Source organism: Gnatocerus cornutus, chromosome 9 (assembly GCF_029298725.1).
Source record: "Gnatocerus cornutus isolate USDA-ARS CGAHR chromosome 9, icGnaCorn1.1, whole genome shotgun sequence".
Taxonomy (NCBI): domain Eukaryota; kingdom Metazoa; phylum Arthropoda; class Insecta; order Coleoptera; family Tenebrionidae; genus Gnatocerus; species Gnatocerus cornutus.
In genome coordinates, this window is record NC_142241.1 from 14652494 (window position 1) to 14674513 (window position 22020).

Sequence of the window (22020 nt, forward strand, 5' to 3'; positions counted from 1 at the left end):
ATTCCAAATCAATTTCGTGTTTGTGACAAAGTGGGCAATCTCTTGGTAAGTATGCTTACGTCCAACAACTGTGGCGTAGGTACTGAATTTATTATTCCCATTCAATAATTTTTTTCAGTTAATCCAACATAACTTAGTATCGGGTGAAAAGTGCCGCGATTTAAAACCCGTTGATAAAGTGCCGTAAAGTATTAAATGGTTTTTTTGGTGCGGGTTGCATTAGTGAAATTAAAAGTGAAAGTGTTAGTAAAGTCGTGTGAGTGTTTCCCGGAAGATTGTGGTATGGAGGAGTTCTGGAATCTGACGAGACCGCGTCCTGGGCCGGATCAAAGGGTAGGTCCTTTTTCAAATATTGTAACGGAATTTCAACTTTGATTTCTTTGTTACAGTTTGTTCGCAACTATGAAGCTGATGGCAGCGGTGGAACCAACAAGGTCAGATGTTTTACAATTTTCATATTTTTTGCGCCACAACTTGCTAATCCTTTATTCGCGAAAACGCTCGTGGAGTGTAGTGTTTCGAGTGATCTAAAAAAAAAAAAACTACGTTTGGTGTCGTTTTGTGGTGTCGTTTTGTGGTGGCCTTAAATATTTTAATCAGATTGAATAATTCCTTAGATCTTTTTCGTTTTAACAGAAATGAACAAAATGCGGGTTTATCTCCATTTTTTTCACCCACAGCACGTTTATTAGAACTTATTCAAAGATCGCAGAGACATAAAAAAAATTGTAAAACGTTCAGTAATCCTCGTGCTTGTTCTGTCGAGTCTATTTTCAGATAGGATCCCTTTCAAACTCTGATGGAAGTCTACATCAACGTCTTAACGTTGTTACTTCGTATCCATCAACACAATTAGTAATGATTTATTTAAAGGACAGTTCTGCTTTCACGTAATCAAATCACTCGACCCTTTTCAGAAGTAATTATCACTCGCTCAAAAACGGGATCAAATATTTTAATTACTTTGGAACAAAATGCGAAGATGTCTAGAGATTACACGAACTCGAATTTCATTGAAACTCTCAGTAAGTAGGCTTGTGTTTTAAGTACAAGTCGGACAAAACTCACGTGTAATGATCGTAGCAAATCCCAGTGAATCCGCAGTCCATAATCGTGCACGAGTCGGTCCTCACCGGTCCTTTCGTCACTTCATAAGTAATATTAAACCCGTAAACGTCAAGAAATCGATCCAACACCCGCAAGTGGGCACTATCAATATTATCCAGTTTCAAAGTGATAACTAAATAATTCTGAAATGTTTGCACCCATCGCACTTGAACGACATTCGTCTCGTTCACTGTGTGTATCTCTCTTCCGTGGATCTGATACGTCTTGTCATAAACTTCATATTCGGTGAAGGACAACCCTTCGTGGACGTAGAGTTGCGTCAAATAAACGACGATTGAAGTGTTTGCAGGTGTGAAATTATGTGCCTCAATAACCCATTCGCAATGAATGGGAATGGGGAGTTTCGTCGGGAAGCCGGGAGTTTGGAGAATGCCTCGGGGGGAGGTTAAGACACCCCCACAACGAGGACGACCTCCTGCTGACACTGCGATGACGAGAAGCAGTAAAAAGGGGAGCATTTTTGGGGGGTTAGATGAGCGCGAGATGCATTCTGACCTGGAACAAGGACAAGTTTCAGTTAAAATACTTTCGTAAACAGATCAATAGCGAATTAATTGGAATTATAATTATGAATCGATTCAGGTGGGATTTACTCGAATAAATATGAGCAGATTAATGCAACGTATTTATCTCATTCTTTTTGGCGAGTTTGTAGTTTAGATAAAAATGTGTCAAAAGATTTGATGAATGATTTCGAAGTTTGGAATCGAGTAGTCCTATCTACTCCATGTAAAACGTCGTTTGCTGAACGGAAATTACATCAAATCTTCGTTTCGGTTAAATCGACTACACTTTTTAGAATAATTACAAACTTTTAAGCTCAATTATGCAGATAAATGATAGATAAAGAAGGTAACAGAAAGACAGATTATACATAATTTATAAAGAGTTTACAATTTTTTTAATAAATATTTATCAGTGTATCAGTGAAAAAGTGCAAATTTTTAATTCGCTCACAACTCTTGTTCTAGAGTTTTTTAATTTGGTGGTGTTAATTAACATGTTCAATCTAGTAAACTCCCCAAATTTCAATGTCATAGCATTAAAATTACCAGAATTACAAATTTTTCTTTGAAAAACTGCAAATTTTTAGTTCGTTCGCAAAATAAAAAAAACTAAAAATTGTCTCTTTGGTTCTACAGTTTTCTTATTTGGTGAAGTTAATAAACATCGTCATGTTTCTAAAGTATTTAAATTTTATTGTCGATATTAAAATTACCGGAATTACAAATTTTTGTTCAAAAAATTGCAAATTTTTTAGTTCGTTCGCAAAATAAAAAATTCTAAAAATTGTCTCTCTTGTTCAACAGTTTACTAATTTAGTGGAGTTAATAAACATGTTCAAACTAGTAAACTCCCCAAATTTCAATGTCATAGCATTAAAATTACCAGAATTACAAATTTTTCTTTGAAAAACTGCAAAATTTTAGTTCGTTCGCAAAATAAAAAATCTAAAACTTGTATCTTTTGTTCTACAATTTTCTAATCTGGTGGAGTTAATAAACATGTTTAAGCTAGTAAACTCTCCAAATTTCATTGTTATAACAGTAAAATTACTAGAATTACAAATTTTTGTTTGAAAAAGTGCGAATTTTTAGTTCGTTCACAAAATAAAAAAAATCTAAAAATTGTCTCTTTGGTTCTACACTTTTCTAATTTGGTGGAGTCAATAAACATATTCAAACTAGTAAATTTCCCAACTTTCATTGTTATAACAGTAAAATTACTAGAATTACAAATTTTTGTTTGAAACACTTCAAATTTTAGTTCGTTCGCAAAACAAAAAAATCTAAAAATTGTCTCTTTGGTTCTACAGTTTTTTAATTTGGTGGAGTTAATAAACATGTTTAATTTAGTAAATTTCCCAAATTTCATTGTCATAACAGTGATATTTCCAGAATTACAAATTTTTGTTTGAAAAAGTGCAAAATTTTAGTTCGTTCGCAAAATAAAAAATTCTAAAAATTGTCTCTCTTGTTCAGCAGTTTACTAATTTAGTGGAATTAATAAACATCTTCAAACTAGTAAACTCCCCAAATTTCAACGTCATAGCATTAAAATTATCAGAATTACAAATTTTTCTTTGAAAAACTGCAAATTTTTAGTTCGTTCGCAAAATAAAAAATCTAAAAATTGTATCTTTTGTTCTACAATTTTCTAATCTGGTGGAGTTAATAAACATGTTTAAGCTAGTAAACTCCCCAAATTTCATTGTTATAACAGTAAAATTACTAGAATTACAAATTTTTGTTTGAAAAAGTGCAAATTTTTAGTTCGTTTACAAAATAAAAAAAATCTAAAAATTGGCTCTTTGGTTCTACACTTTTCTAATTTGGTGGAGTCAATAAACATATTCAAACTAGTAAATTTTCCAAATTTCATTGTTATAACGGTAAAATTACCAGAATTACAAATTTTTGTTTGAAACAGTGCAAATTTTAGTTCGTTCGCAAAACAAAAAAATCTAAAATTTGTCTTTCTTGTTCTACAGTTTTTTTATGTGGTGAAGTTAATAAACATGTTCAAGCTAGTAAACTCCCCAAATTTCAATGTCATAGCATTAAAATTACCAGAATTACGAATTTTTCTTTGAAAAACTGCAAATTTTTAGTTCGTTCGCAAAATAAAAAATCTAAAAATTGTATCTTTTTTTCTACAGTTTTCTAATCTGGTGGAGTTAATAAACATGTTTAAGCTAGTAAACTACCTAAATTTCATTGTTATAACAGTAAAATTACTAGAATTACAAATTTTTCTTTGAAAAACTGCAAAATTTTAGTTCGTTCACAAAATAAAAAAATCTAAAAATTGTTTCTTTGGTTCTACAGTTTTCTGATTTGGTGGAGTCAATAAGCATGTTCAAACTAGTAAATTCCCTAAATTTCATTGTTATAACAGTAAAATTACCAGAATTACAAATTTTTGTTTGGAACAGTGCAAATTTTAGTTCGTTCCCAAAACAAAAAAATCTAAAAAATGTCTCTCTTGGTCTACAATTTTCTAATTTGACGGAGTTCTATTACTATACAATAATGATAAATTAAATGCGTACCTTAAGTAAGTAAGAAAATTGCTAAACGATTGGCGAACGAGATAATTTTGGATCATGAGCGCGTTAACTCTCACGAGTTTATAATGGCCAGTAATGGCATTTCGTTTACATATGAAAAACGACGTTTTCTCTAGAACCGCGTTTTTGGACTGCGGGAATTGGCATTTCCCACACGTCACCAAAAAGTTATTCTTGATTTTACGCTTGCATATTTGCTTTGTATTCTTTCTCTCAAATTGAAAATCAAAACAAAACATTTTCCTTGAATTCGACTCCATGACAAAGTAAAATTATTATTAAACACTCGCGGAGGCCAATTTTTATTACATTTTTAAAGCGACTATGAAACTTGATGGTTTTATGGAAAATGTTTACGAGGTCATTTTGTTGCAATCTTAACAAAAAAAAACAAATAAAACTTTATCGAACAGAAACGGCGGTTGAAAAGTTGTTGGTTTTTGACGACTAACTTTTATATTTTACATATTAAATCTTACAATGTAAATTGGGAAGATAAATTCTCCGGGAATTTATTACAAAAGGAAACATTTCCATCAGCACCAATCCGAACTGTTCCAGCGATAGATTGGCGTTTATTGATTTAGTCCTGCTACAAACTGGATAATTGTTGCAATTCGATAACATTTGTCAATCAGGAATTATATCTACTAGAGTTAACTTGTTGGCAGTTCTTGTAATTTAGATAATGACAAGCATTGATCTCTTGGAACAAGTTTACAAGTTTATTATCGCTGCGATGAGGGTTATCAAAGAGATTTACGAAGTTTTCAAAATGCATTTATTAAATTATTAATTGTACACGTGTGGTCAAAATTTAATTTGATTAAAGTTTCGTCGCGTCGCGTCGTGTGCTAATTAACTTAATTACTCGACACAAAATACTTGCCTGCAATAGTTTGTCTTCATTAAAAAATTAATTAAAAGAAAATGTTTCTAATGGAATGTTAAGCAGGACCAGAATTTTGTTGAACTTCTCTGGAAGATGCTAATTAAATTTTATAATCAAATCTTCCCAACAATCTAGAATACACATTCGCTCAATCAAATTTAATTCTTGGTTATTATGGTTCGTTTCTCTGCTAAAGAACGCGAATTTCAATTCCATGCTTCGAAACCCGCTATTAATTTGTTCTTCAAGTTTTATTTGATTTGCGCAGAATAACATCATTTGTGTGTTTTTTCAATTACGTGTGATTTATTTTGAGACCTTCAGGATTGAGAAAGAAATTCTGTTGCTCACTTTGTGTCTGTGGCACAAATGTTTGACGATTAAAACTTATTTTATCAGTTGCTTGTTCAGAACTTCGTATCATTCCCTGGAGATATGAAAACGGAAAAGATAAAGATCTTTCAACGGTTATGTTTTTCTATTGTTGAAAATATCGTCTATTCTCTTGTCAAACTCTGTTTTAAGCGGCTCGACGTTAAAGTGTGAATCTAGTGCACTAAGGACCCGATTTCATGTTGACTTGCGGCATTGCAAATTAGAGTTGCGTCTTAGCAACCCCAATCAAACTGCTGCTACCTTAGCAACTGCGTCAACGCAATTTTGCGCCACTGACTTGAAATCGGGCCCTAAGTCAGCTTCCTAAATCTTTAAGAGCAAGCCCGTCATTATGTTATAAATGTTATAAATGTGATAACAGAAATAAAGCCAAATCTTGATATGAATGATTTAATGATTCTTTGGAATATGTTTTTTGTCAGGAACATTCATTTTCGTTTTCTCTCTTTTTTACCTTCGTTCTTAAAAATCGTTCTTAGATTTTTCAATAGTCGAAAGTTTTTCGTGAAAATTTATGTCTTAAACTATGCCAAACTTCTGATATCGATATTTAGTGTACGCACAATTTTCCTCTGATTCCAAATTTGGGATTGAAATTTAGATCCGACAACAAATAACTAAGTTATGACCGATCAAAATTTCGAAGAGTTGATTTTCAATATTCCCAATTTTTCTTAATTTTGAAGTTAAATATCTCGGAAACTGTTAGAGATATTGAGATGCGGTTTGCGCCATTGTTTTTCTCGGCTCATTTTACATTAGAAAATGTTTTCAAAGAACCAAAATTCGATAGTCGATTTTTTGCGAAAAAAAATTCCGACTCAAACGATGAAAATTTTTCATTTTTTTTATTTTTGGCCATAGCATGTAAACTATTTGTCCGATCGATCTCAAATCTGTCCAGCTTATAGATTTTGAGCGCCTCTTTCGACTAATGTATAATTCAAAGCTATTGAACGTCGTTTTCATTTTAAAAACTTTAATTGAAAATCACTCTAAAATGACGTTTTCAAAACAGTTTTTGGCCAATGCCTCGTTTATTTAATAAGCAAACTCAACAAATTTGGGTTTCATTTTACGCAGAATGTCAGGCTGAATCCAAAAACATGGGAATTTTTATTTTTTTTAACAAATAAGTGAGTTATGGCCGTTTTAATTTTTGGGTTGTCGCCATAGCCAAATTTTAGAAGGTTCAAAACAATTCGTGCTCGATATCTCGGAAACTATTTCAGATATTGAAATGCTGTTTGCGCCATCGTTTTTCTCGCGATTTTTTACATAAGAAATAGTTCTTTGATTTTTCTACAGTCGAAATTTGCAAATTTTCGCAAAAATTCGTGACTAAAACTATGCCAATCTTCTGATATCGATATCTCGCTAACTTTTTGGAGATTTTTACGTAGATTCCGAAAAGGTCAGATTCTTAAAAATTGGTCAACAAATAGCCAACGAAATTGAGTTTTTCGCCAGAGGGCCAGAATTTTGGAAATTCGAAAACAATTTTGTTCGATATTTCCGGAATTAAGGTAAATAAAAAAAAACTTTTTCGAAATTGTTTTTCTTGCGATTTTTTACCTGAGAAATCGGTCTTACATAGTTTGAGTTCGAATCCGCCAAAACGGGATTATCCGAATATTCAAATTATTTGAGGCTTTTGCTTGAAACTTTGTTGGTTTATTAAATTTCTTTTAGGCTTTCTACTTCTGGGTCCTCAGAACGACAAATTTTTTAATTTGTGTTAACGAAAAGGGCAACGCGAGCTCGTAAAAATGGTGACAAATATTCATTCTTCTTTCTTTTTCCGTTTCTTTCACGACTGTTTGGCGTATGGCTCTAGAATAATATCCACGCTTAGCACTTGCAGAGCCCTTCCATTAACCTCGCTCGTAAAAGCGGAAACCTGAATATAAAAAAGTCTTTGAAGATTGCCGCTAATTTCACTGTGACGAGGATATTAGAAAAGTTACTAAATAATATAACTTCTGCAGAAAATATACGAATAATGAAACTCAAATTCAAGGGATATAATATAAAAACACTCAGGCAGCGTCCGGTTTTTATTTCAATAATGGTGGATGCGCCAAGATAACAGTTCCGTCGTGCTTCCCAAAATTGGGCCAAATCGATGATATCACCAAAGACAAACACCAAACACAAAGTTGACAAGCATTCAATGTAATGAGCCGCGAAGAGAACTTGGAATGTCGTATCTTGTCGTATATTCATATTATCACGGCTATTTAGAGACCCAAGGGCGTCTCTCCCCAAAAAACAATTATTCAAAATGTTATATAGGAATCCCCGCTTTGCGAGAACTTTTCCAATGATAATTTGTTTTTAATCGCAATCAATCGAGTGCGCAGTAAATTTCAAGTTATAAAACTTCATCGCGAGTTGGCACGTTTTATATCAACAGTAATGTTGAGTCAGAAGTTTCAAGGGGAGAGAGATGAAATAAATGCGGAGACACGCCCATTTTTTTAACTACCGAAGATAGGAATTTATTACACCTAAGATATTCAAAGTTTAATCTAGTAACGTGCCGACGTCTCAAGGAGAATTCTTTGGAAACTTGCTAAGAGTAAGAGTAAAAGTTTACAACACAATATCGCGACGGTGAGACTTGAGCTCATTTTATTCTTATCTTCTGCTTCCAGAGCTGACTCGATACCAAAATCGTTCAATTATAATAAATCTAGTAACTTCTTGGAGATTTTGAAGTTTTCGATGCTCTTAAGCAAAATTTGTTAACATGGAGGAGGCGCACAATGATACTTAAACAAGAAGTGTATTTAGTTGCCTCGAAGTTTGGATTCAATAGGTAATTTCAATCAAACAATGCTTCATGTTTGAATACGTTTTCGTAATTTTTTACACATGGGAAATAGAAGGATTTTTGACTTAAATATTTCTATTTCAAATGTGACAATGAGATTTATTTCTCAAAAAAATAGTCAGTGTTTTAAAAAGCTAATCTAATGAGCTTTCCAACAACCTACAAAACTCAGCGCTGGGCTGAGTACTTATTATGATATTTTTAAAAAACTTTAGTTTTTGTATATTTGGTTACAGAACCACCTTTGGTGAATTTTTCAATATTTGATTTCCGGAAAAGTTTTGTAACTAACTCTATGGCTAATGGGCAATTAATAATTTCGCTTATTTCGGTTAAAATCGCTCAATTATTATTCGCTTTCATTAACCAACTTGTTTGTTAAATAGCTATTAATGCTAACGCAGCAAATAACCACACATTTTAGAAAACTTCTTGATGATCAGTTCGCTTATGAAAAAGGTAGTTATAAACAATTAGGAAATTACATATTAATCTCTTAATTGGAATCAGTTGTGTTTCGACTTTTGATAAAGACGGTCGTTTCGGTGACTTGTGCTACACAGTGCTGCTCAGAGAAAACATCTTGAAAGGTGAAGTACTAGCCTGTATTCATTTCTAGACATTTTGGAGAGTTTTCAGTTCAGAGAAAAGTTAGGCGCGTTTCATTCTCCATTTTTCAGCTCGTTACTATTAACTAAAGCAGCGTAATATACGCAGTGTTTATGCTTAGTAAGAATCGATTTAGACGGAAACATTTTTCTTAAAATTAATCGCCCAATTAATTAATCTTGCAATTTAGATTTTATTTCAAAGCACATTTAAAACTCAATTTTATAATCGCTGAGTCAGTAAGATTCGCTCGAGTGACGTGTTACTAGAAATTCTCTTTTTGGCTTGTGTCTTTTCCACTGTGCTGGAATTCATTGAGGTCTTACGTATTCATTTCATCCTTCAATTATGTAACTAGTTGAAGGGTAGTCAAGTTGAGCGGTACCGCACCACCAACAAACAATTCGGTTTTTTTTTGGCAAAAAAAGAGTTGGATAACTGAAAAATTCGCGAATATTTTGGCCAATTTTAAGTCCAATTATACAAAATAATGGCCACACTAATAAACCTTTGTTGTAATAAATGCCTTTCGCTAAAAATCCTGATGTGACCCAGGCGTCTTTTTGCATCCAAGGAATCAATATAACTTGGGGCCCCGCGAAAATCAAATGTTTAAATTTTGTGAAACCATTGCTTCATCATTTATTATTTAGGCATGTTTGAACTTTAGTTCAAAAAAGACGAGCTTTAAAAATTTGAAATTTGGTTTAACGTGTAATTATTCAATTTGATTATTGCAAGACAGGCTAAATACAACAAGTTTTTAATGTAAAGAAATAGTTTTAAGAAAAATTGCGTCGTATTAAATGTCTTTTGAAACGAGAGGCGAAGTAATAACGAATTGTCATCTTTAAAATGCAGCAATTTTATAAAGAAATATAATTTTTGACAAGGACGGTGTGGTAATTTTTCCTGCGTGTTAGTCTTGTTTTTACGCAGATTATGTAATGTGATTGAGTTGCATTGTTCCTTATTAGTGAAATGGCAGGTCAGTTACAAAAACATCGGGAGTCGTTTTTATTTCACAAAAAAGAGTTAAATAATGGTTATTTAATAAAGCCCGTAAAGTCATTATTTATTTAGTTGTGCTCCGAGTTTTGAGTAAGAAAGACGTGCTGCGGACTCGATTTACTGATTGCCAGGACCCCCTTAAAGGTAGGACTTGTACGATGGTTTAAAAGTGAGCGTGCATTGTTTGTACATAAATATTCGTCCCTTTTACTTAATACGTATTTATTTGTTGCAGATATCATCCTAACTTCGGTCGCTCGAAATCTTGAAACATTTTAAAAATATAAGACGAAAGATTCAGTAATGTAGGACAGTTTAGTTGTATCTCTCTTATATTTCCTCCACTGCGTAAAATTCTTCATTTAGCCGTTCTTGTTCAAGAGATTTAATTCTTTTATACTCGTTTCTAAAATTTCCTTTTTTTATGACGATCTTTTGTCCTTTTACTACAATTTTTTCACCAATTAAAATTAGTTTTGAAAATTCCACATTTTCATCAGGTAAGACTCGAAAATGGGTAAAGTTTATTTGCTACATCAACATAAACCAAGGGGAATTACGTTCATCCACGTAGGTATGTAAATTTAGGAAGTTAGGTACATTTTGCGTGCGTCTGCACATTACTTTGTCAATTTAAGTTATTTACCCAAGTTACTGCTTGGGCCCCACGAATTTATATTTTAGAGGGGGTGGATGAACCTTAAGGCGGGGGGTATAGAAACCCGGCGTAGAGGGCCGGTCGCTTCACTTACCGGTTAGACACAAGGGCCAACGTTAGTCAATTAGGTTCTCCAGGTTCGGATTGTGTCATACCGCAATGGTTGGAATAGACCATTAGGGTATTGCGTCATTTTTTTCATTTTTCCAACACTCTGTTGGTATGCATTAGACACCACCGAAGAACTGGCGGCGGCTGGACAGTTGGTAGCCACCTACACTGGGCTAGTGTTAGCGCGCGTTTGAATTTTTTCTCTTGTTGGGGGGGCTAGAACATTGAAGTAGGAACGGGAGTCAGCGGGAGTTTAGTTAGCTGTCAAAGTAATGTACTCACGGGGGTTAACTTTGAGACCCAAAAGGGGAGGGAGAGAGTCTTATCTTATGAATTTTCTTTATTCCGCCATTTTGTCTATTTTCATTTTTCTCAAGTTTTTTATTTCTATTGAGTTTTCCCCCTAATTTTCCAAATTTTGCCAAATTATCTACTGGAATTTTCTCTTTTATTCCTATTCATTCTAGTCTATTTCCGACATTGATTTCGGCGAGTACCGAAACTTTTAGTGCGCGAGTTCAGTTTCAGTATTGTCTTGAAAATAAAACTAAAATTGTCTTTAAAACAAAGTGAGCGATGAGTGAGTGGTTCCTGCTTCCAAGAGGGGGATGCAGAGGTAGAAAGAAGCTTGTTGATACAGTACGTGGCCAGGATTTAAGGGTAACATATTTCATTCCTTCAAAAATGTACAAATACTCATAATTATTTCTTTAATTACAGCTATCATCGCAGAAGCCATAAAGGTAGGATCTGGGATTGTTCGGCATTTTCCGAAATTGTTCATCCTCGTTCGCCATTGTAAAATTTCTGCTTTTCTACATCTTCGTAAATTCGGTCACCGCGTCTTCCGCGAGTGTTCAAATTCAAAGTCGAGTTTCGCAAAACAGTGCCGAAGTACTTTTAGTGCGCGAAATAGTCAAACGAAAGTCGAGTGAGTGGTTCCTGTTCCTAGAGGGCGATGCAATGGCAGGAGCGCGACGATACGGCTTAGGGATCAGGATTAAAGGGTAAGTTAACTGACAGTTTGAATATGTGGTACAATTTTCTAATAAAAATCTTTTATTGCAGTAAGTTCGTGTACGAAGACGATGGCGACGTTGGATCCAACAAGGTAGGATTTTTTCCTTCTGGGTGACGGGATTTGAACGACGAAGGACCTTGCGATGGCATGTTTTTCTTTACGAGTTGTTCGCGGAGTGTGAGTGCATTCGTTGTTTGACAAGTGATAGTGGTAGTGACACTGTGTTAGTGTGTTAACATACAGGTAAGACAAAATTATATTTAGCTAAATGATATAAATTTTACTATTTATAACTCTTCTTAAATTCGGAACTTCCGCGAGTGTCAAAGTTAAAAATCGAGTTTTACAAAACAGTGCCGAAGTTATTTTTAGTGCGCGAGAGTTTAGTGCCTTAAAAATAAAATTAAAACCGTTTTTGAAACAAAGTGAGTGAGTGGTTCCTACTTTCTGGTGCCTAGAGGGGGATGCAGTGGTAGGAGCTTGCCGATACAGCTTCGGGATCCGGACTAAAGGGTAAGTTAACTGACTGTTTGACAGTGGTACCAATTTCTAATAAAAAATTCCTATTGCAGTAAGTTCGTGTACGAAGACGATGGCGACGTTGGATCTCACAAGGTAGGATTTTTTTTCTTTCTGGTGTTGGGATGTTGCGTTTGCGGTTCTTCGCGGAGTGTAAGTGAACCCGACTTTTTTGCGCAGTGGTAGTGTTAGTGCTGTTGTGCTAGTGTGTGTTAACATGCAGGTAAAAGACTATCAGTCACTTAAATGTAAGACCCGACATCTGCATAAGGCCCAACTTTGACACAGCAATATAAATTTCATTATTAAATTTTGAAAACACCTTCGTAATTTATAAGCTTTTATTTCATTTATTATTCAATAATAAATAAAATAAAAGCTTACAAATTACGAAGGTATATTTTATAGTATATATATTATTATATATATATTTATTATTATAGATTATTATTAATTTTATCTTTATTTATTAAGCGCTAGAAAAGTTTTCTCGATTGCTCTGAAAATTAGGGTATAAAATGCAGATGCCAGGTTTTGCATTTAAGCGACTCGTATAAGTAACAGTCGTTTTCACTTCTTTAAAACAAAATTATAAGGCACAAAACAATCATATCCAGATAAACATATCATTTTGTATCATTTTATTTATTATTTATTACTTTTTAATTAAGACTTTTTTTTAGGTTTAACTCCGCCTGCAGCGTTCTGGAGCCTGTTTCACAGAATTGACTCTGATAAGGTTTGTGTTTGAACTAAAGACACCTTACTAATTTATCATAATTTCAAGTGCGTTTTAGTCTTGTTTTTACGCAGATGATGTAATTTGATTGAGTTGCATTGTTCCTAATTAGTGAAATGGCAGGTCAGTTACAAATACATCGGGAGTCGTTTTTATTTAAAAAAAAAGAGTTAAATAATGGTTATTTAATATAGCCCGTAGTCATTATTTATTTAGTTGTGCTCCGAGTTTTGAGTAAGAAAGACGTGCTGCGGACTCGATTTACTGATTGCCAGGACCCCCTTAAAGGTAGGACTTGTACGATGGTTTAAAAGTGAGCGTGTATTGTTTGTACATAAATATTCGTCCCTTTTACTTAATACGTATTTATTTGTTGCAGATATCATCCTAACTTCGGTCGCTCGAAATCTTGAAACATTTTAAAAATATAAGACGAAAGATTCAGTAATGTAGGACAGTTTAGTTGTATCTCTCTTGAATTTTTTTACACCATTTCCTCCACTGCGTAAAATTCTTCATTTAGCCGTTCTTGTTCAAGAGATTTAATTCTTTTATACTCGTTTCTAAAATTCCTTTTTTTTATGACGATCTTGGTTTTGCCCTTTTACTACAATTTTTTCACCAATTAAAATTAGTTTTGAAAATTCCACCTTTTCATCAGGTAAGACTCGAAAATGGGTAAAGTTTATTTGCTACATCAACATTAACCAAGAGGAATTACGTTCATCCACGTAGGTATGTAAATTTAGGAAGTTAGGTACATTTTGCGTGCGTCTGCACATTATTTTGTCAATTTAAGTTTTTACCCAAGTTACTGCTTGGGCCCCACGAATTTATATTTTAGAGGGGGTGGATGAACCTTAAGGCGGGGGGTATAGAAACCCGGCGTAGAGGGCCGGTCGCTTCACTTACCGGTTAGACACAAGGGCCAACGTTAGTCAATTAGGTTCTCCAGGTTCGGATTGTGTCATACCGCAATGGTTGGAATAGACCATTAGGGTATTGCTTCATTTTTTTCATTTTTCCAACATTCTGTTGGTATGCATTAGACACCACCGAAGAACTGGCGGCGGCTGGACAGTTGGTAGCCACCTACACTGGGCTAGTGTTAGCGCGCGTTTGAATTTTTTCTCTTGTTGGGGGGGCTAGAACATTGAAGTAGGAACGGGAGTCAGCGGGAGTTTAGTTAGCTGTCAAAGTAATGTACTCACGGGGGTTAACTTTGAGACCTTGAAGGGGAGGGAGAGAGTCTTATCTTATGAATTTTCTTTATTCCGTCATTTTGTCTATTTTCATTTTTCTCAAGTTTTTTATTTCTAGTGAGTTTTCCCCCTAATTTTCCTAATTTTGCCAAATTACCTACTGCAATTTTCTCTTTGATTCCTATTCATTCTAGTCTATTTCCGACATTGATTTCGGCGAGTACCGAAACTTTTAGTGCGCGAGTTCAGTTTCAGTATTGTCTTGAAAATAAAACTAAAATTGTCTTTAAAACAAAGTGAGCGATGAGTGAGTGGTTCCTGCTTCCAAGAGGGGGATGCAGAGGTAGAAAGAAGCTTGTTGATACAGTACGTGGCCAGGATTTAAGGGTAACATATTTCATTCCTTCAAAAATGTACAAATACTCATAATTATTTCTTTAATTCTAGCTACCATCGTAGAAGCCATAATGGTAGGATCTGGGATTGTTATTATTTATTTAGTTGTGCTCCGAGTTTTGAGTAAGAAAGACGTGCTGCGGACTCGATTTACTGATTGCCAGGACCCCCTTAACGTTAGGACTTGTACGATGGTTTAAAAGTGAGCGTGCATTGTTTGTACATAAATATTCGTCCCTTTTACTTAATACGTATTTATTTGTTGCAGATATCATCCTAACTTCGGTCGCTCGAAATCTTTAAACATTTTAAAAATATAAGACGAAAGATTCAGTAATGTTGGACAGTTTAGTTGTATCTCTCTTATATTTCCTCCACTGCGTAAAATTCTTCATTTAGCCGTTCTTGTTCAAGAGATTTAATTCTTTTATACTCGTTTCTAAAATTTCCTTTTTTCTATGACGATCTTGGTTTTGCCCTTTTACTACAATTTTTTCACCAATTAAAATTAGTTTTGAAAATTCCACATTTTCATCAGGTAAGACTCGAAAATGGGTAAAGTTTATTTGCTACATCAACATTAACCAAGGGGAATTACGTTCATCCACGTAGGTATGTAAATTTAGGAAGTTAGGTACATTTTGCGTGCGTCTGCACATTACTTTGTCAATTTAAGTTATTTACCCAAGTTACTGCTTGGGCCCCACGAATTTATATTTTAGAGGGGGTGGATGAACCTTAAGGCGGGGGGTATAGAAACCCGGCGTAGAGGGCCGGTCGCTTCACTTACCGGTTAGACACAAGGGCCAACGTTAGTCAATTAGGTTCTCCAGGTTCGGATTGTGTCATACCGCAATGGTTGGAATAGACCATTAGGGTATTGCTTCATTTTTTTCATTTTTCCAACATTCTGTTGGTATGCATTAGACACCACCGAAGAACTGGCGGCGGCTGGACAGTTGGTAGCCACCTACACTGGGCTAGTGTTAGCGCGCGTTTGAATTTTTTCTCTTGTTGGGGGGGCTAGAACATTGAAGTAGGAACGGGAGTCAGCGGGAGTTTAGTTAGCTGTCAAAGTAATGTACTCACGGGGGTTAACTTTGAGACCCAAAAGGGGAGGGAGAGAGTCTTATCTTATGAATTTTCTTTATTCCGCCATTTTGTCTATTTTCATTTTTCTCAAGTTTTTTATTTCTATTGAGTTTTCCCCCTAATTTTCCAAATTTTGCCAAATTATCTACTGGAATTTTCTCTTTTATTCCTATTCATTCTAGTCTATTTCCGACATTGATTTCGGCGAGTACCGAAACTTTTAGTGCGCGAGTTCAGTTTCAGTATTGTCTTGAAAATAAAACTAAAATTGTCTTTAAAACAAAGTGAGCGATGAGTGAGTGGTTCCTGCTTCCAAGAGGGGGATGCAGAGGTAGAAAGAAGCTTGTTGATACAGTACGTGGCCAGGATTTAAGGGTAACATATTTCATTCCTTCAAAAATGTACAAATACTCATAATTATTTCTTTAATTACAGCTATCATCGCAGAAGCCATAAAGGTAGGATCTGGGATTGTTCGGCATTTTCCGAAATTGTTCATCCTCGTTCGCCATTGTAAAATTTCTGCTTTTCTACATCTTCGTAAATTCGGTCACCGCGTCTTCCGCGAGTGTTCAAATTCAAAGTCGAGTTTCGCAAAACAGTGCCGAAGTACTTTTAGTGCGCGAAATAGTCAAACGAAAGTCGAGTGAGTGGTTCCTGTTCCTAGAGGGCGATGCAATGGCAGGAGCGCGACGATACGGCTTAGGGATCAGGATTAAAGGGTAAGTTAACTGACAGTTTGAATATGTGGTACAATTTTCTAATAAAAATTTTTTATTGCAGTAAGTTCGTGTACGAAGACGATGGCGACGTTGGATCCAACAAGGTAGGATTTTTTCCTTCTGGGTGACGGGATTTGAACGACGAAGGACCTTGCGATGGCATGTTTTTCTTTACGAGTTGTTCGCGGAGTGTGAGTGCATTCGTTGTTTGACAAGTGATAGTGGTAGTGACACTGTGTTAGTGTGTTAACATACAGGTAAGACAAAATTATATTTAGCTAAATGATATAAATTTTACTATTTATAACTCTTCTTAAATTCGGAACTTCCGCGAGTGTCAAAGTTAAAAATCGAGTTTTACAAAACAGTGCCGAAGTTATTTTTAGTGCGCGAGAGTTTAGTGCCTTAAAAATAAAATTAAAACCGTTTTTGAAACAAAGTGAGTGAGTGGTTCCTGCTTTCTGGTGCCTAGAGGGGGATGCAGTGGTAGGAGCTTGCCGATACAGCTTCGGGATCCGGACTAAAGGGTAAGTTAACTGACTGTTTGACAGTGGTACCAATTTCTAATAAAAAATTCCTATTGCAGTAAGTTCGTGTACGAAGACGATGGCGACGTTGGATCTCACAAGGTAGGATTTTTTTTCTTTCTGGTGTTGGGATGTTGCGTTTTCGGTTCTTCGCGGAGTGTAATTAGTGAACCCGATTTTTTTTGCGCAGTGGTAGTGTTAGTGCTGTTGTGCTAGTGTGTGTTAACATGCAGGTAAAAGACTATCAGTCACTTAAATGTAAGACCCGACATCTGCATAAGGCCCAACTTTGACACAGCAATATAAATTTCATTATTAAATTTTGAAAACACCTTCGTAATTTATAAGCTTTTATTTCATTTATTATTCAATAATAAATAAAATAAAAGCTTACAAATTACGAAGGTATATTATATAGTATACAGGGTCCGGCAACACTTGTGTCCACCCCCAAAATCATCTTTAATTTTAAAGATAAAATTTTCAAAATTTGCATACGCCCACAGTTAACAAAGCTCTAGAAGCTGACGCAAAAATGTGTTTTTTATCACTAATAGTTTTGGCGGCGCGACGCCTTAAAAATGTAATTTTTAGGTAATCGTGAGGGTTTGTGACATCAATCCCTAATTTAATTTTTTTTAATATAAATATGTTTAAAATATCTCAGTTGTTATTTTAGATTCAATGCAAATTGTCTTCAAAATTTGAGAAAAAAATGCTGTTTTATCAAGTTAGTTTCCAATTTCATTACGTCAAAATTGGGAACTACGTTTACACCGGTCTGTCAACATCTTGTGTCACAAATGACATCTATCCTTTGGCTCGCTTTAGATTGTAACAAAAGTCTTACTTGGTGAAATTGTCGCTTTGTCGATGTTAATTAACGATTTCTGGTGTCCATAAAGTGCAACATGCCCGTGTTAATCAAAATTAACCTTTATAAAAGTGAATGAAGTGACTTGTGAAATTTTGGTGTAAACGTAGTTTGCCACTGCGCCGTCATAATTTTGAAAACTAACTTGATAAAGCAGCGTTTTTTTCGCAAATTTTAAACATAATTTGTATTTGATTTCAAACAAAAACTCAAATATTTGCTTTACAGTTATGTCGAAAAAAATTTGAATTCGCGAATATTTCCGCAAAAATTCAAAAATCGCTAAAAATTATACATCTTAGGCGTCGCGACGCCAAACAAACTGTGATAAAAAACAAATTGTTTTGTCAGCTTCTAGAGCGTCGTCAACTGTGAGCGTATGCAAATTTTAAAAATTTTATCTTTAAAATTAAAGACGATTTTGGGGGTGGACACAAGTGTTGCCGGACCCTGTATATATTATTATATATATATTTATATTTATTATTATATATTATTATTAATTTTATCTTTATTTATTAAGCGCTAGAAAAGTTTTCTCGATTGCTCTGAAAATTAGGGTATAAAATGCAGATGCCAGGTTTTGCATTTAAGCGACTCGTATAAGTAACAGTCGTTTTCACTTCTTTAAAACAAAATTATAAGGCACAAAACAATCATATCTAGATAAACATATCATTTTGTATCATTTTATTTATTATTTATTACTTTTTAATTAAGACTTTTTTTTAGGTTTAACTCCGCCTGCAGCGTTCTGGAGCCTGTTTCACAAAATTGACTCTGATAAGGTTTGTGTTTGAACTAAAGACACCTTACTAATTTATCATAATTTCAAGTGCGTTTTAGTCTTGTTTTTACGCAGATGATGTAATTTGATTGAGTTGCATTGTTCCTAATTAGTGAAATGGCAGGTCAGTTACAAATACATCGGGAGTCGTTTTTATTTCACAAAAAAGAGTTAAATAATGGTTATTTAATAAAGCCCGTAAAGTCATTATTTATTTAGTTGTGCTCCGAGTTTTGAGTAAGAAAGACGTGCTGCGGACTCGATTTACTGATTGCCAGGACCCCCTTAAAGTTAGGACTTGTACGATGGTTTAAAAGTGAGCGTGTATTGTTTGTACATAAATATTCGTTCCTTTTACTTAATACGTATTTATTTGTTGCAGATATCATCCTAACTTCGGTCGCTCGAAATCTTGAAACATTTTAAAAATATAAGACGAAAGATTCAGTAATGTAGGACAGTTTAGTTGTATCTCTCTTGAATTTTTTACACCATTTCCTCCACTGCGTAAAATTCTTCATTTTAGCCGTTCTTGTTCAAGAGATTTAATTCTTTTATACTCGTTTCTAAAATTTCCTTTTTTCTATGACGATCTTGGTTTTGCCCTTTTACTACAATTTTTTCACCAATTAAAATTAGTTTTGAAAATTCCACATTTTCATCAGGTAAGACTCGAAAATGGGTAAAGTTTATTTGCTACATCAACATTAACCAAGGGGAATTACGTTCATCCACGTAGGTATGTAAATTTAGGAAGTTAGGTACATTTTGCGTGCGTCTGCACATTACTTTGTCAATTTAAGTTTTTACCCAAGTTACTGCTTGGGCCCCACGAATTTATATTTTAGAGGGGGTGGATGAACCTTAAGGCGGGGGGTATAGAAACCCGGCGTAGAGGGCCGGTCGCTTCACTTACCGGTTAGACACAAGGGCCAACGTTAGTCAATTAGGTTCTCCAGGTTCGGATTGTGTCATACCGCAATGGTTGGAATAGACCATTAGGGTATTGCTTCATTTTTTTCATTTTTCCAACATTCTGTTGGTATGCATTAGACACCACCGAAGAACTGGCGGCGGCTGGACAGTTGGTAGCCACCTACACTGGGCTAGTGTTAGCGCGCGTTTGAATTTTTTCTTTTGTTGGGGGGGCTAGAACATTGAAGTAGGAACGGGAGTCAGCGGGAGTTTAGTTAGCTGTCAAAGTAATGTACTCACGGGGGTTAACTTTGAGACCCAAAAGGGGAGGGAGAGAGTCTTATCTTATGAATTTTCTTTATTCCGCTATTTTGTCTATTTTCATTTTTCTCAAGTTTTTAATTTCTATTGAGTTTTCCCCCTAATTTTCCAAATTTTGCCAAATTATCTACTGCAATTTTCTCTTTTATTCCTATTCATTCTAGTCTATTTCCGACATTGATTTCGGCGAGTACCGAAACTTTTAGTGCGCGAGTTCAGTTTCAGTATTGTCTTGAAAATAAAACTAAAATTGTCTTTAAAACAAAGTGAGCGATGAGTGAGTGGTTCCTGCTTCCAAGAGGGGGATGCAGAGGTAGAAAGAAGCTTGTTGATACAGTACGTGGCCAGGATTTAAGGGTAACATATTTCATTCCTTCAAAAATGTACAAATACTCATAATTATTTCTTTAATTACAGCTATCATCGCAGAAGCCATAAAGGTAGGATCTGGGATTGTTCGGCATTTTCCGAAATTGTTCATCCTCGTTCGCCATTGTAAAATTTCTGCTTTTCTACATCTTCGTAAATTCGGTCACCGCGTCTTCCGCGAGTGTTCAAATTCAAAGTCGAGTTTCGCAAAACAGTGCCGAAGTACTTTTAGTGCGCGAAATAGTCAAACGAAAGTCGAGTGAGTGGTTCCTGTTCCTAGAGGGCGATGCAATGGCAGGAGCGCGACGATACGGCTTAGGGATCAGGATTAAAGGGTAAGTTAACTGACAGTTTGAATATGTGGTACAATTTTCTAATAAAAATCTTTTATTGCAGTAAGTTCGTGTACGAAGACGATGGCGACGTTGGATCCAACAAGGTAGGATTTTTTCCTTCTGGGTGACGGGATTTGAACGACGAAGGACCTTGCGATGGCATGTTTTTCTTTACGAGTTGTTCGCGGAGTGTGAGTGCATTCGTTGTTTGACAAGTGATAGTGGTAGTGACACTGTGTTAGTGTGTTAACATACAGGTAAGACAAAATTATATTTAGCTAAATGATATAAATTTTACTATTTATAACTCTTCCTAAATTCGGAACTTCCGCGAGTGTCAAAGTTAAAAGTCGAGTTTTGCAAAACAGTGCCGAATTTATTTTTAGTGCGCGAGAGTTTAGTGCCTTAAAAATAAAATTAAAACCGTTTTTGAAACAAAGTGAGTGAGTGCTTCCTGCTTCCTGGTGCCTAGAGGGGGATGCAGTGGTAGGAGCTTGCCGATACAGCTTCGGGATCCGGACTAAAGGGTAAGTTAACTGACTGTTTGACAGTGGTACCAATTTCTAATAAAAAATTCCTATTGCAGTAAGTTCGTGTACGAAGACGATGGCGACGTTGGATCTCACAAGGTAGGATTTTTTTTCTTTCTGGTGTTGGGATGTTGCGTTTGCGGTTCTTCGCGGAGTGTAAGTGAACCCGACTTTTTTGCGCAGTGGTAGTGTTAGTGCTGTTGTGCTAGTGTGTGTTAACATGCAGGTAAAAGACTATCAGTCACTTAAATGTAAGACCCGACATCTGCATAAGGCCCAACTTTGACACAGCAATATAAATTTCATTATTAAATTTTGAAAACACCTTCGTAATTTATAAGCTTTTATTTCATTTATTATTCAATAATAAATAAAATAAAAGCTTACAAATTACGAAGGTATATTTTATAGTATATATATTATTATATATATATTTATTATTATAGATTATTATTAATTTTATCTTTATTTATTAAGCGCTAGAAAAGTTTTCTCGATTGCTCTGAAAATTAGGGTATAAAATGCAGATGCCAGGTTTTGCATTTAAGCGACTCGTATAAGTAACAGTCGTTTTCACTTCTTTAAAACAAAATTATAAGGCACAAAACAATCATATCCAGATAAACATATCATTTTGTATCATTTTATTTATTATTTATTACTTTTTAATTAAGACTTTTTTTTAGGTTTAACTCCGCCTGCAGCGTTCTGGAGCCTGTTTCACAGAATTGACTCTGATAAGGTTTGTGTTTGAACTAAAGACACCTTACTAATTTATCATAATTTCAAGTGCGTTTTAGTCTTGTTTTTACGCAGATGATGTAATTTGATTGAGTTGCATTGTTCCTAATTAGTGAAATGGCAGGTCAGTTACAAATACATCGGGAGTCGTTTTTATTTAAAAAAAAAGAGTTAAATAATGGTTATTTAATATAGCCCGTAGTCATTATTTATTTAGTT

The 22020-nt window shown here is 34.8% G+C and overlaps 1 protein-coding gene across 2 annotated transcripts in view; it reads right to left on the bottom strand.

Annotated features, from left to right (window-relative positions):
• The window catches only part of LOC148169100 (uncharacterized), a 125779-nt gene that overhangs the window by 42460 nt on the left and 61299 nt on the right, over positions 1-22020 (bottom strand). For both annotated transcript variants that reach the window (XM_088044658.1, XM_088044657.1), the window contains exon 2: positions 1069-1623. In XM_088044658.1, the coding sequence (XP_087900784.1) occupies positions 1069-1586 (518 nt within the window). In that variant the 5' untranslated portion in view covers positions 1587-1623. The remainder of the gene's footprint in view (positions 1-1068; positions 1624-22020) is intronic.